The sequence below is a fragment of the Vespula pensylvanica genome, chromosome 9 (assembly GCF_014466175.1).
Source record: "Vespula pensylvanica isolate Volc-1 chromosome 9, ASM1446617v1, whole genome shotgun sequence".
NCBI classification, from domain to species: domain Eukaryota; kingdom Metazoa; phylum Arthropoda; class Insecta; order Hymenoptera; family Vespidae; genus Vespula; species Vespula pensylvanica.
The window spans coordinates 2,743,253-2,763,206 of NC_057693.1; the positions used below are offsets into that span (position 1 = coordinate 2,743,253).

A 19,954-nucleotide genomic window follows, 5' to 3' on the forward strand; every position below is an offset into this window, starting at 1 on the left:
TATTTCGAAATTTTCAAGAGCGTACTTTCTCTATCTCTATCCATCTATCTCTGTCTCTCTTTCTCTCTTCCGTTCTATTCTCTTCTCTTCTCTTTTCTTCTCGTCGAGTATATTAGCCCGGGTAATTACGTTACTGCGAAAGTTTCTTCTCTTCTTTGCCACAGTCGCTCCTCCAAACGACTTCGTAGTATCAGACTATGAATACAAACGATTAACGAGAGTCATTCATTAAACATCACGTATACCCATACCATAATAATATAAGAACAATGATATGGAATGACTTCTTCAAAGTTCTCGGAGAAATCAATATTTGGGTGAATGTAACGGTGAACGAAGCCGAGTGCATGTAATATCTTTTAATGATATTCGAATCGTGTATGACCTACTTGTAAGAATTTCAATGAGAACAACCGCAAGGTTTCTCTTTGTTTAAAAAAAAAAAAAAAAGAAACATTTAGATATATTCCAACCGCGAAGTAAAACCAAATGAAAAATTTTAAATAGTAATACGGATATCTAGCTTGTTTATGAAAAATTATTATATAAAAATTGCAAGTAAAATGAAATTCAAAATTGTTAAAGGAAAGAAAGTTATTTGATCCATGTAATAGAACCATCTTCCAATCCAGCAGAAGCCATTATAAACCGGAATTTCCCGGTTACTTGCTCTCTTCTAACTAAAGTACTGTCAAGCAGGCAGACGAGACGCGGCTTTACTGGTACGAGACGAGACACTGACCTGGCAATGCTCCACCTTTCGCATAATCGCTACGTTCAATGTAGACTACTATCTACGAAGTAACGTGTACCTAACTCATCGCGCTATTACGTTAAGTGCTAAGTACATAATTACGCGATTACGTGAGACAGGTACGTTTGCAAAGTCTTTATAAAAAAAAAAAAAAAGAGAGAGATCTCGTTTTCCTTCTTTCATTTTTTCTTTACTTTATCGTCTTAGCATAGACAATAAGGCCCCTTCTTGTAACAAACGTTACAAGAAAATAATTGCTAAAGGAAAGGAGGCTTTTCTTATGTAAGATATCATTTAATCGAAAACAAGGAACGTAATTATAACGAATCTCGTTCTTCTTCGTTAAGATACCTTCCTGAAATTCCCTGTAAATTCGTATCAAATGAACATTTTTCATGCCGCGAAAGAAGTAGGTAATCCGCCAACGAAGCTCTCGATCGGGGGTCTCGTTCGTGACGTTCGTCGTTTATCACGAATCAATCTCGCGTACCTGGAGCGTAAAATGAATTTCCTGGCCGATCGTTAAATCCCTTCAGGATTACCGCGTTCTTCGACCAGTTGTTAACCCCGCTTCTTCTTCCCTAGAAGCTTTCTCGGATCAACGTCGAAGCCTTTTCGTCGATCTTCTCGTCGATTCTCGATCTATGTATATAGATTTTAAAAATACCGATCGATCCTATCAGCAACGACGACGACGACGACGACGACGACGAAAAAAGAAAAATTTTCTCTACCAAATACAAGAAAAATTCTTTTCATCCCGCGAGTTTCCTCAATTTTTCTATTTCTCTTCGAGTGTCCTCGTTTTGTTTGTTCTACGTTCCTTCACTTGACTTTTCAATTTGTCAATCTTTCTTTCTAGTCGTATATTCGACTTTATTTTCGTTGATTTTCCACGCATAACATTACCCTTCCCTTACAACTTCTTGACTGCTCACTGATTTACGATCACTTACGCTTCGTGCATCGTTATTAAATTGTATCACTTTTCGTATTCTTCTTCCTTGTTTTTCTATCATATAAATCTCTGTAAAAACGCGTATATTCGAGAAAATATATTCGATAAAAAAAATGTCAATGATACTAGACTCTCGCATAAGAAATAGTTATAAATTTTATGATACTAATTCGTAACTTCGTTTCGTTTCGACGAAAATGAAAAGTTTCACGAGTATTAAATTTTAACTCTCTCTCTCTCTCTCTCTCTCTCTCTCTCTCTCTCTCTCTCTCTCTCTCTCTTTCTCTCTACCCCCTATTTCTTACATTTATAAAAATAATAAAATACTTCGTTCGAACTATGCTAAAATGACATTTCTTTTTTTTTATTTTTCACGATCAGCCCCTATAGTTAAATATGGAAAGAAAAGAAAAAAGAAAGAGAGAAGAGAAGAAAGAAGATGAGAGACCTCGTTAAGGTTCTTTAAAAGAGGGAAGCAACGCCCGAAGAAAACTTTGCAGACTTCTCGGGCAACGATCCGAAGCGTCGACGGTCCACCGAGCTGGCCTCGTCTAGAAGCTCGTTATGATATTATGAGAAAAACGCGTCAAGCGATGAGAGAAAGAAAAAGAGAAAGAGAAAGAGTAAGAGAAAGAAAGAGAAAAAAGAAAAGAAAGGAAAAGAAAAGAAATAGAGAGCCCTCGACCGTGAGCCGAACGGTTTAAATGGTGGCTGTATGCGAACCGCGTGAAATAAAGATTTTTATCGCAGCTTCAGTCGTCGAACTTTAAAGAGAGTCCGTAATAGCGCGTAATTCGGCTAAAAGGCACCGACCAGACCATTATGGCGTCTTTATTTGGCGCCATGAATAAGACCGAGTCGTATCTCGAACGTTTTCTCTAAGTCTCAAAGAATTGATAAAAAATGAAAATGCGAATATATTATTACAAACGATAGCTTTCGATTCAATTCGAGAGAGAAAGAGAGAGAAATACTTTGCAACATTATAGGAATTCGAGGTCGCTTACTTATCGACTTCGTTCCTCTGTAGGAGGAATAATTATTGTCTGCGACGTTTAGTGTATCCTCGATGTTTCGCTAAACTTTGCAACGCCGATTTACCATCCGTTTAATAGTAGTATAGATATATAGTTTCATAATTACACCTGCTATTTATTCAGTCAGTATTATTTAACATTTGATCAATATTTTAAATAAATGATTAGGATTTATGATAAAATATTAATACGTGATATAAGTGATGCGACCCAGACGCAACTCTAACAAATATTTATACCGATCAAAATTTTCATATATACTAATCATTTATCTTAGGAAATATTTATCATTAATTAATAAAAATACTGTCCAAATAAATAGAATGTTTAATATTTATAATAAAATATCAGTATGTAATATAAATGAAGCAAAGCAGATTCAACTCGAACAAATATTTATATCGATCGAAATATTTATATATATTAATCATTTATCTTACGAATATTTATCACACATTAATAAAAAGACTGATCAAATAAATGGAACTGTATATAATACCGTCACATTTTATAAATATCTACAACGCGTATAATTAAAACTATTTAAATTATCAGCATAATTTTTTTCTCCTGGATTACGTATTAATTAAAAAGAAAGCTCAAGGGAAAGTCTATAAAATTTGCTGTTTGAAAATTTGCTCTCGTTTCTTAACAGGTTCGAGATATCGTGTATGAAGTATCGCGATATCCATAGACTTCCTTTATCTTTCATGCTTCGAAGTTATGCTCAACTATACGATACTGAGGAAGGGGAATATGCAGGTTGATGCGCGATGCGAAGTACCTAGCTCCGAGTATTACCTACCTACGTTCAACAAGGTGTGTAGACTTCTCTTTGATATCTAGGAGCACGGAAGGATGACTGGCGATGATGCTGCAACGTAGCCATGCAAATGCATCCCTATCTCGAGCACTGCTGCTGGCGTACATCGCGTGCCTCGATGCACACTGCGCGTTATAGGGATGTTCGTACGTGTGGTCTCTCTCTTTCTCTCTTTCTCTCTCTCTCTCTCTCTCTCTCTCTCTCTTCTCTCTTCCTACTCTCTATGTCTACATACCTCTACATACATCCTATCTTATCTACGAACAGAGATATACCTACCATCGAGAGTAACGATCGAGTAACGAGAAATGATAATTAAATCTGACAAAATTTCCTTCCTTTTGAGAAGAAAGGAAAAAAAATAGAGGTACAAAAAAAGAAAGAACTATTTTTCTCTCACTGCACTCGACTAAGTTCGTGTAAACTGACAAGTGGAAATCTGTTCCATTTACTTTTTCCCTATCTATCCTGCACGAGAATAAAATCGTCGTACTTCGGATCTATAAAGTTTCTCTATTTCTGGTTTTTTCCTCTCCGCCTTTTTTCTTTTTTTTTTTTCTTTTTCTTTTTCTCTTCCTTTTTTTTTGTTTTGTTTTTTTTTTATCTCACTGGTAATCCAGTTTCTCTTGTTGATCGATCGCTTCGAGATCTATCCCGGGAGAAAAAGTTTTACGTAGTTTTGGAAATCGCGATAAAGTTGGGAAGCCACGATAAGAAAGAAACTTTCTTGCATTTCGGAAGTCTTACGAGAACGGTGACGGATCAACGACCGACAACGAACAACTCGGAACTCACGATCGAATTTTCGGATTATTAACTTCTCCGGCTTCGAACGTTTTCCGTATCGATGTCGTGACCGGCTCGATATCAAAATAAGAGATTTAATAGAGTTTCAAGTAAAATACTTATTTGTAATTGATTTGATCGAATATTCTTTCTAGATTTTTTATATTATTCGATGCAGAACTTCCGTGAAAATATTCTCAAACGTTCATCGAATATTACATTTACGAGAAGTAAGCAAAATATTGAGTCGTTGTAAATGATTTTTGCTTATCGTCGAATATTTCAAAAGTTTCATTCATTCACAAATTTGATTTCTTCGAATTTTGCTCGCCTTTCTCGGACGAAGGTAAAAATAACCGGGGAATAACTTAATTTGAAAATTTTCATCGAAGCTATTTTAGATCTATAAAAAGTGTCGCTAATTAAAATAATTCACGATCCATAAGATCGTTAAAACTTTCTCCTATTGTAAATAATGTAGCGTACTTCGAAACGTGGAAATATTTTCAGAAAAAAAAAAAATCTAGATTACTCGTAGAGGATTGGAATATCTTTAGAAGATTATTTGTCTGCACCGACCATCAAGAAGGTTATGAATACTCGATAGACTTCTTAAACCTGGATATAGAGCCATGAATAAAATTTGAATATAAAAGAAAACGATTGATTTGCCTTTTTCGAAGAAAGTGAATCGATTTTCGCTCGTTGTCCCTTAGATTTTCACAAGACGTTGCTTTTATCTTTCTGCGAGATAGATCCGAATATAATCCAAGATATTTTAATAAAAGAAAACGAAGAAAGTTTTTCAAAAAAAAAGAAAAGTTTAAAGGACTGAACGATATGATCTTTCAACGTGTTTAGTTAGTTATTACTACTGCTCAACAAGCTCCATTATTTTTCTCAGATATTTTTCATTACAGTAATTAAATAATTTCGGGTCTTGTTCCGAAACCGAGCACCTTTTGTTCTCATTCATTCCTTTCTCGAGTGGTCAGCAATGCTCATTGTCCCCACAAAACGAACTTGGTACATTTATGAATGAGCAAGGAGAATAGGAGCTTGCGTAATTTCGTTCATGAAAGCGAATAGTTACGCGATACCAAATGCTCCTTATATAACGCTTTATCAGCGTTACCTACCTAATGACTCAACAAACTTTGATTTCGTATTTTTCTTGTAGATATTCAAAACGAATATCGTATTATCAAATAATAAAGAAAAAGGGAACAAAAGGAACAAAACAGAGAAAGAAGAAAAAATTTCTATCGAAGAGAAAGTAATCTTATTTGTGATAGAATTCGCGTCGAACAGCTGAAAGAAATAGGAGAATATCAAGAAGATTGAAGAAAGATGATAGGTCACGTAAAGACGAGGCTAGTAACGTCAATGTCTTGACATGATCAATCGTCAGCTCGTTTCGTTTGAACGAGAACGTGATCTAGAAACAATATCGCACCGTTGTGTTCGAACAGCTCCACGCTTTTCTCAAGCAGACAAAATGAGATCCTTATGAAAAATCGCCACTTGAACTTAACCGGTCAAACGCAGCCGCGAACTCGTGTTAACTTCGCCGACACGACGTTTTCTGACCGCAAACTTTTATTGATAGGAAGTGAAATTCAACTGTCGCAGTCGTTAGCCTCAAATGCGTGAAACGAGTTTAGTGAGTTCGATATTTTTCTCATTCGTTCGTCGAGTTTCATAATTTTGTATTTTTCGTTTAATTTCTCTTCTCCCTCTCCCTCTCTCTCTCACTCTCTCTCTCTCTCTCTCTCTCTCTCTCTCTCTCTCTCTCTCTTTCTCTCTCTCTCTCTTTCTTTCTTTGAAAAAGAGAAGAAAAAATAATTTTTTTTTCAAATACCATAGAGAAAAACCATGCAGAGGAAAATATGGTTACCCCGCCTCTATATTCTCTCGGATGAAAGCAGTGATCTAAGTCTCGTTTCGAAGTGAAAATCCATTTCGCTCGGTCTCCCATGAGATTTGAGAAGTCATCGAGGAGCCAACGACGACCGACGACGACCGACGACGCTATCACTCGATTATGCATTCAACGTCTCGTCAGTGGCAACCCACCTGACAACGTTCGATCCCTATTCTCCTTCTATCCTTTACATACATACATTTGGTACGTCAACACACGCGTATAATCATTTACCACTAACCAACGAGTCCCGTGTTCAGCCGCACTGTGTACACGAGAATATGTTGGTTATCAATCATGCCAGCCTGGATACGTCAGAGCATTAAAATATAATTTGTCCGTGGCGGGGGAGATGCAGAAAGCAGCCTGTCACAAGGGGCCATACATGTTTGCTTTTTGAAAGCTGTCGATCGGTGACTTCCGATGATATTCAAAAAATCTTAAGACGTTACGAATGAAAAAGTTAATTTACGCATATCACTTGCCATATAAAAAAAAAAAAAGAATAATAAAATAAAATAAAATAAAAAAGAACAAAAATCAAGAAAAAGTCAAGAGACTTCAATGTCTGAAAAATTAAATGTTCCTAAAAATATTCAAAGTATGAGTGAAAAAAAAAAAACTAACAATAGTAACAATATGAGCTAAATCATCTTTCCATCGTTCTATATAAACGAGCACAAGAGCCTTAAGAGCGTGCGACAATGAGAGACGTCTGGGTGTAGGTGTTATTGATCGGAGATGTTCGCGAGCAGAAGGTATCTCCTTCGGTTTCGAGTACCGTCTGGCAAAAAGAGAGTTGAAGAGTGGGGCACGTTGGCCAAGGCATGACGAGTTTTAAATTTCCCCTGTCGTTTCGCGGTCGGGTATCAACCAGTAGCGATGATAGTATTGGTAGTGGTCGTAGTGATGGTAGTTGCGGTGGTGGTGATGATAGCGGTAGTGGTGGTGGCTCGTAATGTCGGCAAAAATCCAATATCGTAGACGTATTCAATAAGCCGTTCTACGGACCAAGATTCGAGCCCTACGGAGACTCGACGGTCGAGCCCTACGGCTTTCTCGATGGATACTGATTCTCGAATCCACGACTATTTCCGACAAGGGCTGATATACTCCAACGATTTCTTCTCTTCGATCATTTTTTTCTCCATCTCTCTCTCCTCTTCCCTCTCTATTCCGATCTACCAGTATTTCTTTCCCCCTTTTATCGACTTCCACTCGATCGTCCAGTCCTTCGGAACGTTATCATCGAATTTTCCATCGGAGCTCGGCTAGTTTCTCACACGTCGCTTTTCATTGCGTAATAAAAAGATCGGTAGGACGAGAGAAGGGAGTCAAAATAAATTGCTTTCGATCGGGCATGTTCTTCGATGATTATATTTCTTTTTTTGTTGTTCTCCTCTTCTACATGGAACAAGGTGTAAATGTTTTACAACGGAACTCAACAAAAATACACCGAAATCGGTCAGTCGTGATCCGTGTTGCGAACATCCAACGAATTTACGACGAGGTGGATCAACCGGTCGTAAACTGAATGTACACGCACGTCGTTTGCACGTTAGCTACCGTCCATTATGAACTTTAAAGACCCCATTCACGATAGTGCCACCGTAATAGAGCACCGAAACGAAAGCCGCGTATTGCACGGTGATTGGTGGCTAACCACCATTCACAAACTCTCCTATGCAAATCACAGCTTTCTCCGCTCATCCGTGATTACCCTAATTGCTATAATATTGTTCATGCGTGACTTAACGAGCAAAGCTTCCGTAAAAGACCATTAACATGACCACAAAACAATATATATATATATATACACATATATATATAATATAAAGAGTTATATATATATATATAGTCCTATAAATAGATAAAAAAAATAAAATATTATAAAATAACTTTTAATTACCATAAAATTTATCAATATCATGCAAAAAGAGTTTCCATGTATTTGAAACTTAAAAACAAAAACAGAACAAATCTGAAACAAAAGGATAGAAATATTTGATGAAGATATTCCAAATGTGGTTGAACGAATGATTATAAAAGATTCAATAAATCAAATAGGAACATTAAACATTCGTTAATGGATTCAATCGGAAATTATTCGCAATTCAAAGCTATCGCTCCCAAGTTAAATTCTAATCGGCTTATCATATTACGCATTCAACATCGAACAAACCTGTTCCAACGTAAATTCATACGATATTGATTGTAATTTCATATTGTATAATGTCAATGTCACTGATCTAAGATATAACACGACGTACTTGTTAATCTTTACTCTTGCGTGACGATCTTTTCATCAACTTTTCAAAGTTCATATCAATAAAAAATTCTTGTGTAAATAAAAAACGAGTTCATTGCAAATCTTTAATATCGCTTCTCTTTATCATTCGTTACGAGAAGGATGAATAATGAATTGAAAAAAAAACATTTCTAATAGATTGCAATCATCCATATATTTACTTTAGCCAACGAGAGATTTCGATAAACATCTATACGATAAAAACATATTTGGTGAGTATATCTACAAACTAAATTATACGTACACATCAAATACTCTGTTTAAAGAAACAAACTAACATACGAATCTGATTACGGTTTTTGAACATGTTGCAAGTATAAAGAACTTTCGAAAATTGTGAAATATCGATAAATAGACATTTAAACGCGAAAACTTGCTCGATCGTGTCTTTGCCGTTTAAAATTAACGAATCCACACATCATATCTCCCTATGGAATTATTTTCAAACAAAATCCTCATTTATCATTCGGATCTAGTGAAGAAACAAAATGGGGAAATAATGTAAGTGAATATTCTGAAAAAGAAATTTGCAGTAATATATTGCTTTCCTCTTTTTTAACTTTTATGATACGTCGAGAATACATCGAAATGTCTTTATGCTGAATGAGTTTTCGAAGCATTGTTATAGAAAATGTTAGAATATCGAGGATTCCTCTTGAGGAATCTCGTGTCTTATGGCACCATATGGTACGTTCCGAATGAGAGAGAGAAAGAAAGACAAAAAGAGAAAAAGAGAGAGAGAGAGAGAGAGAGAAGACCCTTGGAAGAAGCGACGAGTTTCCGACACTTCCACGTCGACTTCGGTTTCGAATCGCTTTCGAAAGGAGAAAGGGAGGTAATGGACGACAGGTGGTGAAGTGGGTGGCCCATACTCGAAATAAGCCGATCACTATGCATTCGACGCACGAAAACGTATTCCACGAACGGAACCCTTCGAAGCGTACGTAACAATAATAGAATTCCGAGGGCTTCCAAGATTTTTTCTCTTCTTTTTTTTTTATTATTTTTCTACTGCAAAGAATTTCGAGGAGTTTTTCATCGAAAACTTTCGAGAGATCAGAGTATATTACAATTTTTCCTTTGAAATAAAGTATCGTAATTTTCTAGAAAAACGAATTTTTTTCATTATGATCATATGATTAATAAAATGTAGAATCGTTCGAATGGGTTATTAGAATAAATTCAATTGAATAATTCGATCATCCCCTTCCGTTTGTTTTTCGTTTTTCTTTTCTTTCTTTCCTTCTTTCTTTCTTTCTTTTTCTTTTTCTATTTATTTTTCTTATTGATCCACTTCGATCTTCGATGTTCACGAAAAGAAAAAGAGAGATATAGCTACGAGCTCAGTCTCGAGGTAACCTAGTGACCGTGAAGTGGGTCGTAGCCGACCCTGAACCGGAACCGACAACGAAAGTGATCCGTCGTTTGAGCCTTAAGCTCGTTTCACGCTCACCTTACGCAATCGTGACCGCCAAAGCATACCGATCGAACGTGCTTAGCCATATCTATCGAAATGCAAAGCCGTTATAGTTCGATAAATCGAAATGGTGAATAGTATTCGATTTATAACAGTTTTCTTCTTTTTTGTTCTACATAGAAAAATTTTACATAGAAATGTAAAATATTTCGTTCGATATTTCATTTGAACAAATTGGAAAGATAAAAAATAAAAACTCTAGAGACAATCGAGGTAATTTTTGTTGGAAGTAGAGATATTTGAAAAGAATGAAATTTCTATAGTACAAAGTTAATGAAAGGAACAACAGAGTTGGCACGAATTTAATCGCCTATGCCAACGTGTGTTTCGCCAACCAACAAAGTCTTTCTCATGTATATTATACCAAGCAGTAAGAAGGTAAATCGCCGTCGCGTGAAACAGAAAAGAGTACACGGTTCTTCCGGGCACGTCCCAACGAATTTCACGGGGAATAAAGCGCCGTAAAATGCTAAGGTAAAAGAGAAAGAGATCGGATGCTCGTGGGAATCGTGGAGTCATCTCGTTACATCTTATTCAAACAGAAAAAATACTTAGGTTCTTCGTGTACAGATATATATATATATATATATATATATATATATATATATATATATACATACATATATACACATGTGTATATGCGTGTGTGTACACATAATGTACAGCCATTTCGAACGCATGCGAACAATAAAGTTTTGTTAAATAATTCTTATCCATTTGTCTCTGAACGAATACACACATATAAATCGAAAAAAAATAAGGTAACCTATTCGTGAAGGATTTCACGTGTTAAAATAAAAATTCGATCTGACGGTGAATCGTCGAAGGTTTTGAAAAGAAAGAAAAAAAGAAAGAAAAGAAACAAAAAGAAGAAAAAAAAAAGGAAAAAAGACGAAAAGTGTTGGACGAGAATATGAACGGAAAACATAGAGAAGTCTAGTATGGTCTAGTCGAAACGACTTTACAATGACGCATCGTAGAATTTCAAGAAGAACTTGGCCACGATTCGACGAGAAGGATGTTTCGTGATAAAGCTACGAACATTTCTTCCACTCTTCGTTCTCTTTATTTCGAGCATTGTGCCAGGGGTAATGGTCGTCACGACGTACTATACCAGACGTGATTGCGAGCGGCGTTCGTTGCCGTTCCGGTACTCACCGCTACGAAATAAAATCGTGTTGTTTCTTCCTCTCTTCCTCTTCCCTAGTTCTTCTCTTCCTGTTCGTGAAGGAACATTGCCAGTTATCGGAACGATGTCTTCTCTTTACTTTCAAGTTCGGTCAGACGAAAAAAAAGAGAGAGAAAAAGAAAAAAGAGAGAAAGAGAGGGGGGGGGGGAAAGAAAGAGAAGAATAAAAATCTACCAAAAATTAATCCCACGCTATATCACCAAACGTAATTAGCCATTTCGTTCTAATTAAAGAAGATTCACTTCGGTAGAGGAAAAAGGAGAAGAAGAAGAAGAAGAAGAGAAAGAAGGAATGTAGATCTTAGAATTGTATTCAAGAGAGTAGGACCAGCCGGCTCTTTCGTTTCGTTGCAAAAGTAAAAGAAAGAAAATATAACGTCTGTAATTAGTTCCCGATCCAGGAATCTTCCTTTCATATTTTTAGAAGCGATCCTTTCTTTCCATCTCTCTTTCTTTCTCTATCTTTTTCTCTCTTTTCCTTCTTCTTCGGAAACGTTCGAAAGCCATTTCGACGGAGAAGGAAGCAAAGGTACGATTAAGAAAGAAATACGAGGATAGGAAATTCCTTTTACAATTTCATTGAAAACGAAGAGCATTTAAATTTCACGCTCGCAAAGATTGATATCTCAAAATTACCGACTGCCATAAAGTTTAATTAAACAAAACTCTTTCCATCGAGTTTACTCGCTATTTTTAACTCGCTATTTTAAATATATATATATATATTATACATATATGTATATTTATACACCACACATACGCGCGCACGCGCACACACACACACACACACACACACACAGACATATAGGCGTGACGATAGTTTCGAGCTTAACACCTCACAGTTTTTCGTCACCCAAAGCTAACTGAGCTACGTCCCACCAACGCAACGCGATCGTTGAAAAGGGCAGGTGTGGTCGTGATGAATTTTAATTAGCCTTTGCGACCTTTTCCTTCGGAACTACGACCTTAATTCCTATCTATTCGCATATTCTCGCGTCCATGTCGTACGTCTGCGAGTAAGGTCGACGAAATAAAGAAAAGAAAGAATGAAAACAAAAAAAGAAAGAAAAGAAAACAAGAAACAACTGGAATGAGAAAGTTTGTAAAAATTTAACAAGAAAGAAACAAAAAAAGAAAAGAAAAAAAGAAATTTTAAGCAAAGAAAAAGAAAGATCTATCTTTCTTTTACGTCTTCTCTAGTCACGTCAGCGAAAACTCGAATAAAATTGTTATGTAACAATGCAAACATAGGTATTAGTTAATTCGAGATGTCGTGCCTTTAACGACCACGAGAAAATAAAGAACGCGATTTATTTTTATTGCTTTTTTAGTTATTTATGGAAAATTCTACTAATTTTTTGCTCCGACTAGATATATACGTCCGTTGGCTTAACAAAGACTGGCACGATAAATCTCTTCGCTTGTGAGAAAGGTTAAAAATTAACTCGGTCCATGCCACCGTCATTTATCACGATCTATGCATCCACGGTTCATTGTCCAAGACGAATCTCTCAGGAAAGAAAGATCGTTGCGTGAAACGCACGAGAAAGACTCTAATTTCACTGAAATTATTGCGGTTCTTCCTTTAACGTATGTAATATACTTTCTTTTTCTACTCGGTCGCTCGGCCATTATAAGACACACAAAAAAAGGAGAGAGAGAGAGAGAGAGAGAGAGAGAGAGAGAGAAATATGTACTAAAAGTTTCTTCATCGTATCTCGTAAATGATCACTTTCTACTATTTCGCGATCACTTAACAGTAACGTTTTCTAAACCATTTGCAATGAAAATTTCAAGCTAATAAAAGTCTTTAACGATAAATAAACAAAATTTAGAAGATCTCTCTTAATAATAAACGTCCAATAACAAGCGAATACGTCGAGTACTTTAAGGTTTTTCATTTCTCTCGACGCAGTTGGGAAATGAAATCTGCGATCAAAATGAAGAGCTCCCACTACAATTATTCTAGATCCCTCGGAGAGCATTCTAGCTGTTGAGGTTATTGCAACGAGCAAGTAGAACGCGCATACGTTACCCTTCTCGTCGGAAGTCAATTATCCACACTTCCTTCCGTAGCTACTAATATCTTACCTGAAACATAAGAAGAAAAAAAAGAAAGGATTTACCACAAAACAGTTGTTCAAAGAAATTGGATATAGTGGAGGAATATCTACTATAACAAATTCGACTAGAAACTTTTCGGTGAAACTTCGAGAACTACATGCGTAGTTGTCTTCAAAACCGATATTTGCGGTCGTCGAAATTCGTGAAAGAAAAGAAGGAGAAAAATAAAAAGAGGAAAAAAAGTTTTTCAGTAGATACGACCGCAAGAAGAAGATCCTATTTAATTGTGATTCACGAGCGTGGGAACGGTTGGAGACGAAGAGAATAAAATTAAAAGGAATAAATAGTGCGCAGTGCGGTATTCGGTGCATTCCCGGAGGTGCTTACACGTAGACACATACACAAACATACACTGTGTTATACAGGTATATATGTACGCACGAGGGCGCATCCCCCGTTTTTACATTGCTTTCAACTACTACCACCGCCTTAATTCTCCGTCCTCCTCTCTCTCTCTCTCTCTCTCTCTCTCTCTCTTACTCTCTCTTCCTCTCTCCCTCTTACTCTCTCTTCCTCTTCTTTCACGAACAGCACACAGTAAAACGAAAAGACCCTCGACGCAAGAAACTTTCGTGTGGATATCACGCAGGTATTTCACCAGGAAAAATATTTTCCTACCAAAGTTCATCCCCTCGATCCCGTGACTCCTTATAATCCTCCTCTTTCCTTCCTTTAAATACGAGAAACAAATGTTGCATAAATCTACGAATGAAAAACTTCATTTCGACGACTCAAACCGACTGATCCTTTTTCTTTTTCATTCTCTTTTCTATTTTCTTTTCTTCTCTTTTTTTCGTTTTTCCGTTTCTTGCATTTACAGAAAACGCCTTCTCAGAACTGTGTTACGTGAGTACCAACATCGAATACAGGAATAAGAAGAAAAATTCAAACGTATCTCTCTTGATATAGGTAGAAAATATGTCTTCCCTCGAAAATCTCTTCTCCTCCAACGGGTATGCTTCTTGTTTATTCCGCAAAAAAATGAATATGCCTTTGTATTCTCTTTACGTTAAATAATATATATATATATGTTTTTAAATAGATAAAATATAACCTTAAAATATATAGAAAGCTACAATATTAAAATATGGAAACATTATAATCGAAAAAAAGTAGTCAAAAGAGAAAAGATTAACGATCTCAGTGTTAGTAAAAATGAAAGAGAAAAAAGATTTGTTACTCTTTAAATCCAGCACCGGTTACCACTACTTCTTCCTTTTGGTCACATGGTAAAACTGACGAAAAATTTGCGCGATACGTGACCACAAATGTGACCGACTCATTACACCCTCGCTAACGCCATACTGGTGCGTACGATATAATCGCGCATGCTGTATCCCTGGGAAACGAGAAAACGTTTACTCACTAGCAAATCTCGGCCGGGTAATCAGACCAATTACGTCGAAATGTTGTTATACGTTACCTAGAAAATGTATACACGTTTATATACATATATGTTTAAATACGCTCGGAGAATATCATCTTCTTTCTTTTTTTTCCAATCTCACGATAGACAGTAAACACGGTCACTAGTTATAAACAAGAATAAAAATCCTTAGAAAGCTTGAAACACAACCTAGTTACATAGTTAATAATGCTTTCAAACTTTCGAAATCTAGAAAATATCTCCTACTTTTTTTTAGAGTAACATCAATTATTAAAGATACCACCTAATCCTACTATCCGCTTTTATCAGTAACTTTTAACGTTTCTATCATTTACGACTCGCTTCTGTCGAAGTTTTAGTTTCTTCGTACTTGTTCCGTTCCATTGAAATAAAGAAATACTCTTTAAAATACTCTTGTTTGTTATAATCCATCCTAAATTAGATAAGACTTTGATTTTATCAACCAAAAACTTTAACTAAGTTAAAATATCATAACGTTATTATCGCGTTGAATGTCGAATCAAAGATAAAATCAAATTGTTTTTATCTATAAAGTAAAATTCCGTAGAAATATGTATTGTTCGTAAATAATTTGAAAGACCTTTCGAAACGAATACTGGTAAAAAAATTGGTAATGTTTAACTACCAGCATGTAAATTAAGTAAATGAGCTTTCTGTGGGCTCCTTTTGGTCTTTTACCAACTGTTGGGTTCGGCTCCGAACATATTCCGCGATACTACTACGTTCTTCTATTAATCTTCTGTCATTCATCTCCACCGTTAAACAAAGCGAAGCTATTACAGTACCGAGCAAAATTTCAAAGTGTTCGTTGGACAGGAAACCTGGATTCGTATCGATCTTGTTGTACTCGGATATTAATAAACGTAGCAATTTAAATTGCATTTCGTTTGTCCAGTTGCAATAAACTTTTTTCCTTTTTTTATCGTTTCTGTTCTTTCCTTTTTCGTTTGTAAATATTATTCTTCCTAAAAAATACGAAGAAAAATGTTGTGGGATACAGGGAAAGACAAAAAAAAAAGGAAAGAAAAGAATAAAGAATTGCGTGGTGAGGGAAGAATTATAAAATCGCGAATAATTCATAAATCTCCTTGGACAAATCAAGGTGGTTAGTATAAATTTATAAGGAGAAGTGAGAAAAGGAAAACAGGAATGAAAAGGAAACTACGGTTAAACCGTGTGCCGACGCTTTGCGTTAATTAGTCCGGATTTCTCTTGGTCCTCGAATAATACCTTTGTCTTTCTATATCCTCGATAAAGTGGTCCATGCTGCTGGTTACATGTTGTACGTAGGTCTACAAGAGAGAGAAAGAGAAAGAGAGAGAGAGAGAGAGAATCTCCCTTATCCTTTTTTCTTTTTTTATTATTTCAAACAGTTTCTCACCAGGATTCCAAGTTAATTCTCTCTCTATCTCTTTATCTTTTCATTCGAAACATATGGAAAAGGAGAAAAGACCGAAAGATAAAAGAAAAAACAGTTAAAAGGCTGTCAAACGCTAAGCCAAAGAAAAATAAATGAAAAATTAGAGTCATTTCTTATTCCTTATTCCTATTTCCTTTATCGCTCTCACGTCCGTTCGTGGTCCCTCGAATTTGTCAAGGGTCAAGAAGAACGTATGTGGATAGAGCTTACACAGAGTTTTTACAGATACATCTATAACCAACACATAAATGAAGGAAAAAGCACATAAAAGAGACGATTTTTGAACAAACATCTTTTACCTCAAAAATTTATTCTACATTTTAGTACGAGAAAATTTTATTTTTTTTCTTTCATATTCTTTTCTTTTCTTTTTTTTTTTTTTTTTTACCTATATCAAAAAGATTTACGAAAACGTAAGTATACGTGTTATACCTATTTATAAACGATCTTCGCGATCTTACCAACTATAGATTTGAAACGAATCGGGTCATTGGAATGAAACCGGTTTTGGAACAGTTCATCCCTATTTTCCGAAAAGAGGCAAACAACTACGAGACTGTAAGGATAAAGAAATCGGTTTGACAATTTTTTACTCGCGTTTGACTATGTCCTCAAACTAAAGAAAACAAAAAAATAAAAGGAGAACGAACGAATAAGGAAAATTCAAGTTTTTTTCAGAAGAAACGTTAATTACTCACTGAATTTAAAGTAAATAAAGTTAATTACTTACTAATCTAGACACAACGTTAAAAAGAAGCATAAGACATTTTTGTAATTATATCAAAATAGGATAAAATAGTATATAATTGACGTAACAGTTAATTGTAAACGCGTAACATTGTCGACGTCAACGACGTAATCGTCATCGAAGTAGAAGCAATGAGTGAGAGCAACGTCGATTGTGGCTTTCGAGTTTAATGGCCAAATCGTATTCGGCACGTTAACGCGATTAGTTCGCTCCATTAGCGCGTCAACGCTTAAAACGTTGCACTAGCGTTGCACGCGTTTCTCGACGATAGAAAGTTGTTCCCGATGCCAGAAATTGCTTCAAAATCGTGCTAAAGTGTGTGATGTCGAAAACGACTGATGATTCGAATCGATGATTGTCAGACGAGACAATGACGGACGATCCATATTAAAAATCATATTAAAAATAATATTAACATAGTCTTTTTCTATCTTTCTTTTTTTTTCTCTTTCTTTTTGTTATTCTTCGTCCTTATATTTATTTCTCTTGAGTAAACGTGTAAGAAATGTTTTCTAACCCATAGCGCACATCGAACGATAGTTCCCGAAGAACTAGAATAACTTTCACCTCGCTTCTAAGGTGCGATTAGATCGGATTCACGTGCGCTCGTACGAACTATTCCACTGGATCTTCTTCTAGTTCTCAATACGTATGGGTCTTACGTTTGCGTATAGTATATGTATTTATATACTTACAAATAGATATACATATATATGTATATATATAAATATATATATATATATACTTCTAGACATTCTTATAAGAAATCGTGTTTTCGAGTAACATTAAGAACAATTTCTGATACATTCGAAACGACGTAAGGATTGGAACGAAAAGAGAATTAGTAGTTCTTAGTTAAATATAAAAAATAAATTAATAGCTCTTCCTTAAATTTATTTCTTCATCTTTTCTCTGTTGTGTTTCTCAATCATTTTTACTTCTCGTCCATGTAAATTTATCTTTCTTTTTCTAACAAATTACATAACTTTTATTACAAAAACCAAATCTAAAATCAAATTTATGTAAATTATTTTAACAAGAGCATAGACTATCGTGATAGGTGGAAGGAAAATTTCAATATTTTTTTATTTGACTAAAATCGATTATCCTGAAAAGGCATGCGTGAGAGAGAAAGAGAGAGAGAGAGACAGATAGATAGAGAAAGAGATAGAAGTACACTTGAGCGACTCAGATAAACACGCGATCGTTCGCACGCAACGCGAAAACTCGTCTCGAATTGGTTCGTTTCATCGAACTCCTATACCGGACGTTTGTCTGACCGAATTTCATTCTCAAAGAATTTTTTCTCGATTATAAGATAAACAATATGCATTTATCACTTACGTTCGTTCATGACAACTTTTATTTTGATAAAAATACGAACATTTAATCCCTATTGTTTATCATAAGATATATTATTTCATTTTTATTTTCAACTACAATTATTGACGGGTATTATATACTTTTCAACTCGACATTTGCAAAAGTACAGATAGAGATTACATGAAAATCTTCGATTTCGATTCAATGCAATAATTGACTCATTCTAACGATTTAAATGCGATCGGAATGATATAATCCGTTTCGATTGCGTTAAAAATTAATGAGCGGAAATGAAAGAAAAAACAGAAAAAAATTAATTAAATAAAACAAATCAATAGTTTAGTAGAATTGTATAGAGCGTATATATTGAAATACTATTTCGAAACACATTCTTTATAATATTTCGAAATACAATCCATTCGCTACGAATGAAATTTCCAATACTTGAGAAAACTGATAAGCCTTACCGTAGCAACGTTACAAAAGATTTCGCTCGTTATAAAGCTCGACTTTTCACGACTAATTATGCCAGTACCGTGATCGGTTAATTAATCGACAAGTTACTTCGCTTTGACTCTAACTATTCGCTCAAGGATAATACAATTGCTAGTAAACGTGAAGTTGTTATAATCTATACTACAGGAAAGAGAAAACCAGGGAAAGAGAGAGAGAGAAACTCGACAGTGAATTCAAAACGATCGGCAGAGTTTAGAAATTTATTAAAAACAAAAGACGTTTAGTCTTGTGACTTCCATCGCTTGAAAAACAGCGCAAACCAATTATGAAACTCGAAGCAAGCATCTAATTAATATTTTTGCACCGAAATAACAAGCTGTCGTACAAGATAATGACACTTTACGGTCTTCGAACAGCAAGTTTCATCGTGAGTTAACTAGATCCACGTCATTACAAGAAGGGATTTATTTTTATATCATAAGAGATCATCGAATAATAATGATAGGGAAAGAATCACAAGAAAGAATAACATAAGATAGACATGATCTTGATCATTGATCGAGAATCGAAACGAATCGAGAAAGTAGAAGCACGTGTCGCGGACATCCGCAAGTTCTCATGTATCCTACAAAACTATGAGAAGGGCAAGATTCAATAAACATCGTTGTAAAATTCTGAATATCAAAAAATATCTAAAAAAAGATAAAAGAACAACCACAAAGTGACATCCGTTTTTGGAGAGATGACACGCATAGAGCAAACAAAGTAGCGTCTCTTTAATGATCGATAGACCCTCGAAATTCGAGGGTTTGAAAGAAAAGCATCGAAGAAGGAAAGAAGACGAAAGGAAAAAGAAAGAAAAAATGATAAAGGAAGGAAGGAAGAATAATGAAAGGAAGATATGCAGATACATAGAATGTCATGTTTGTAAAATGTTGGTATAAATAAATTCGTGACAAAAAAAGGTCGCCAAGTTTCAAGGTTATTGCCATTGAAATAATCGCTAGTATGTAGTAGATCATTAGACATTTTTATCAATGAGAATATTTATATTCTTACCTTGGTATCTCTGGACGTATGATAATAGTAAACAAAGACGAACATCCAGGCGCATGACAGAAGGAGCACTATTTTCACGTTTCGCCGCATGTCCAAGGGTGGTCGTGTCTCTCTATCTATCTCTATCTTTATCTCTCTCTCTCTCTCTCTCTCTCTCTCTC

The 19,954-nt window shown here is 35.4% G+C and overlaps 1 protein-coding gene across 1 annotated transcript in view; it reads right to left on the bottom strand.

The window, feature by feature from the left end:
* LOC122631447 (polypeptide N-acetylgalactosaminyltransferase 2) overlaps positions 1 to 19,948 on the bottom strand; it is a 98,939-nt gene extending 78,991 nt beyond the window's left edge. Inside the window, exon 1 of the mRNA XM_043817138.1 lies at positions 19,794 to 19,948. Within this exon, the coding sequence (XP_043673073.1) occupies positions 19,794 to 19,883 (90 nt within the window). The 5' untranslated portion in view covers positions 19,884 to 19,948. The remainder of the gene's footprint in view (positions 1 to 19,793) is intronic.
* Between the last annotated feature and the right edge of the window lie 6 nt (positions 19,949 to 19,954).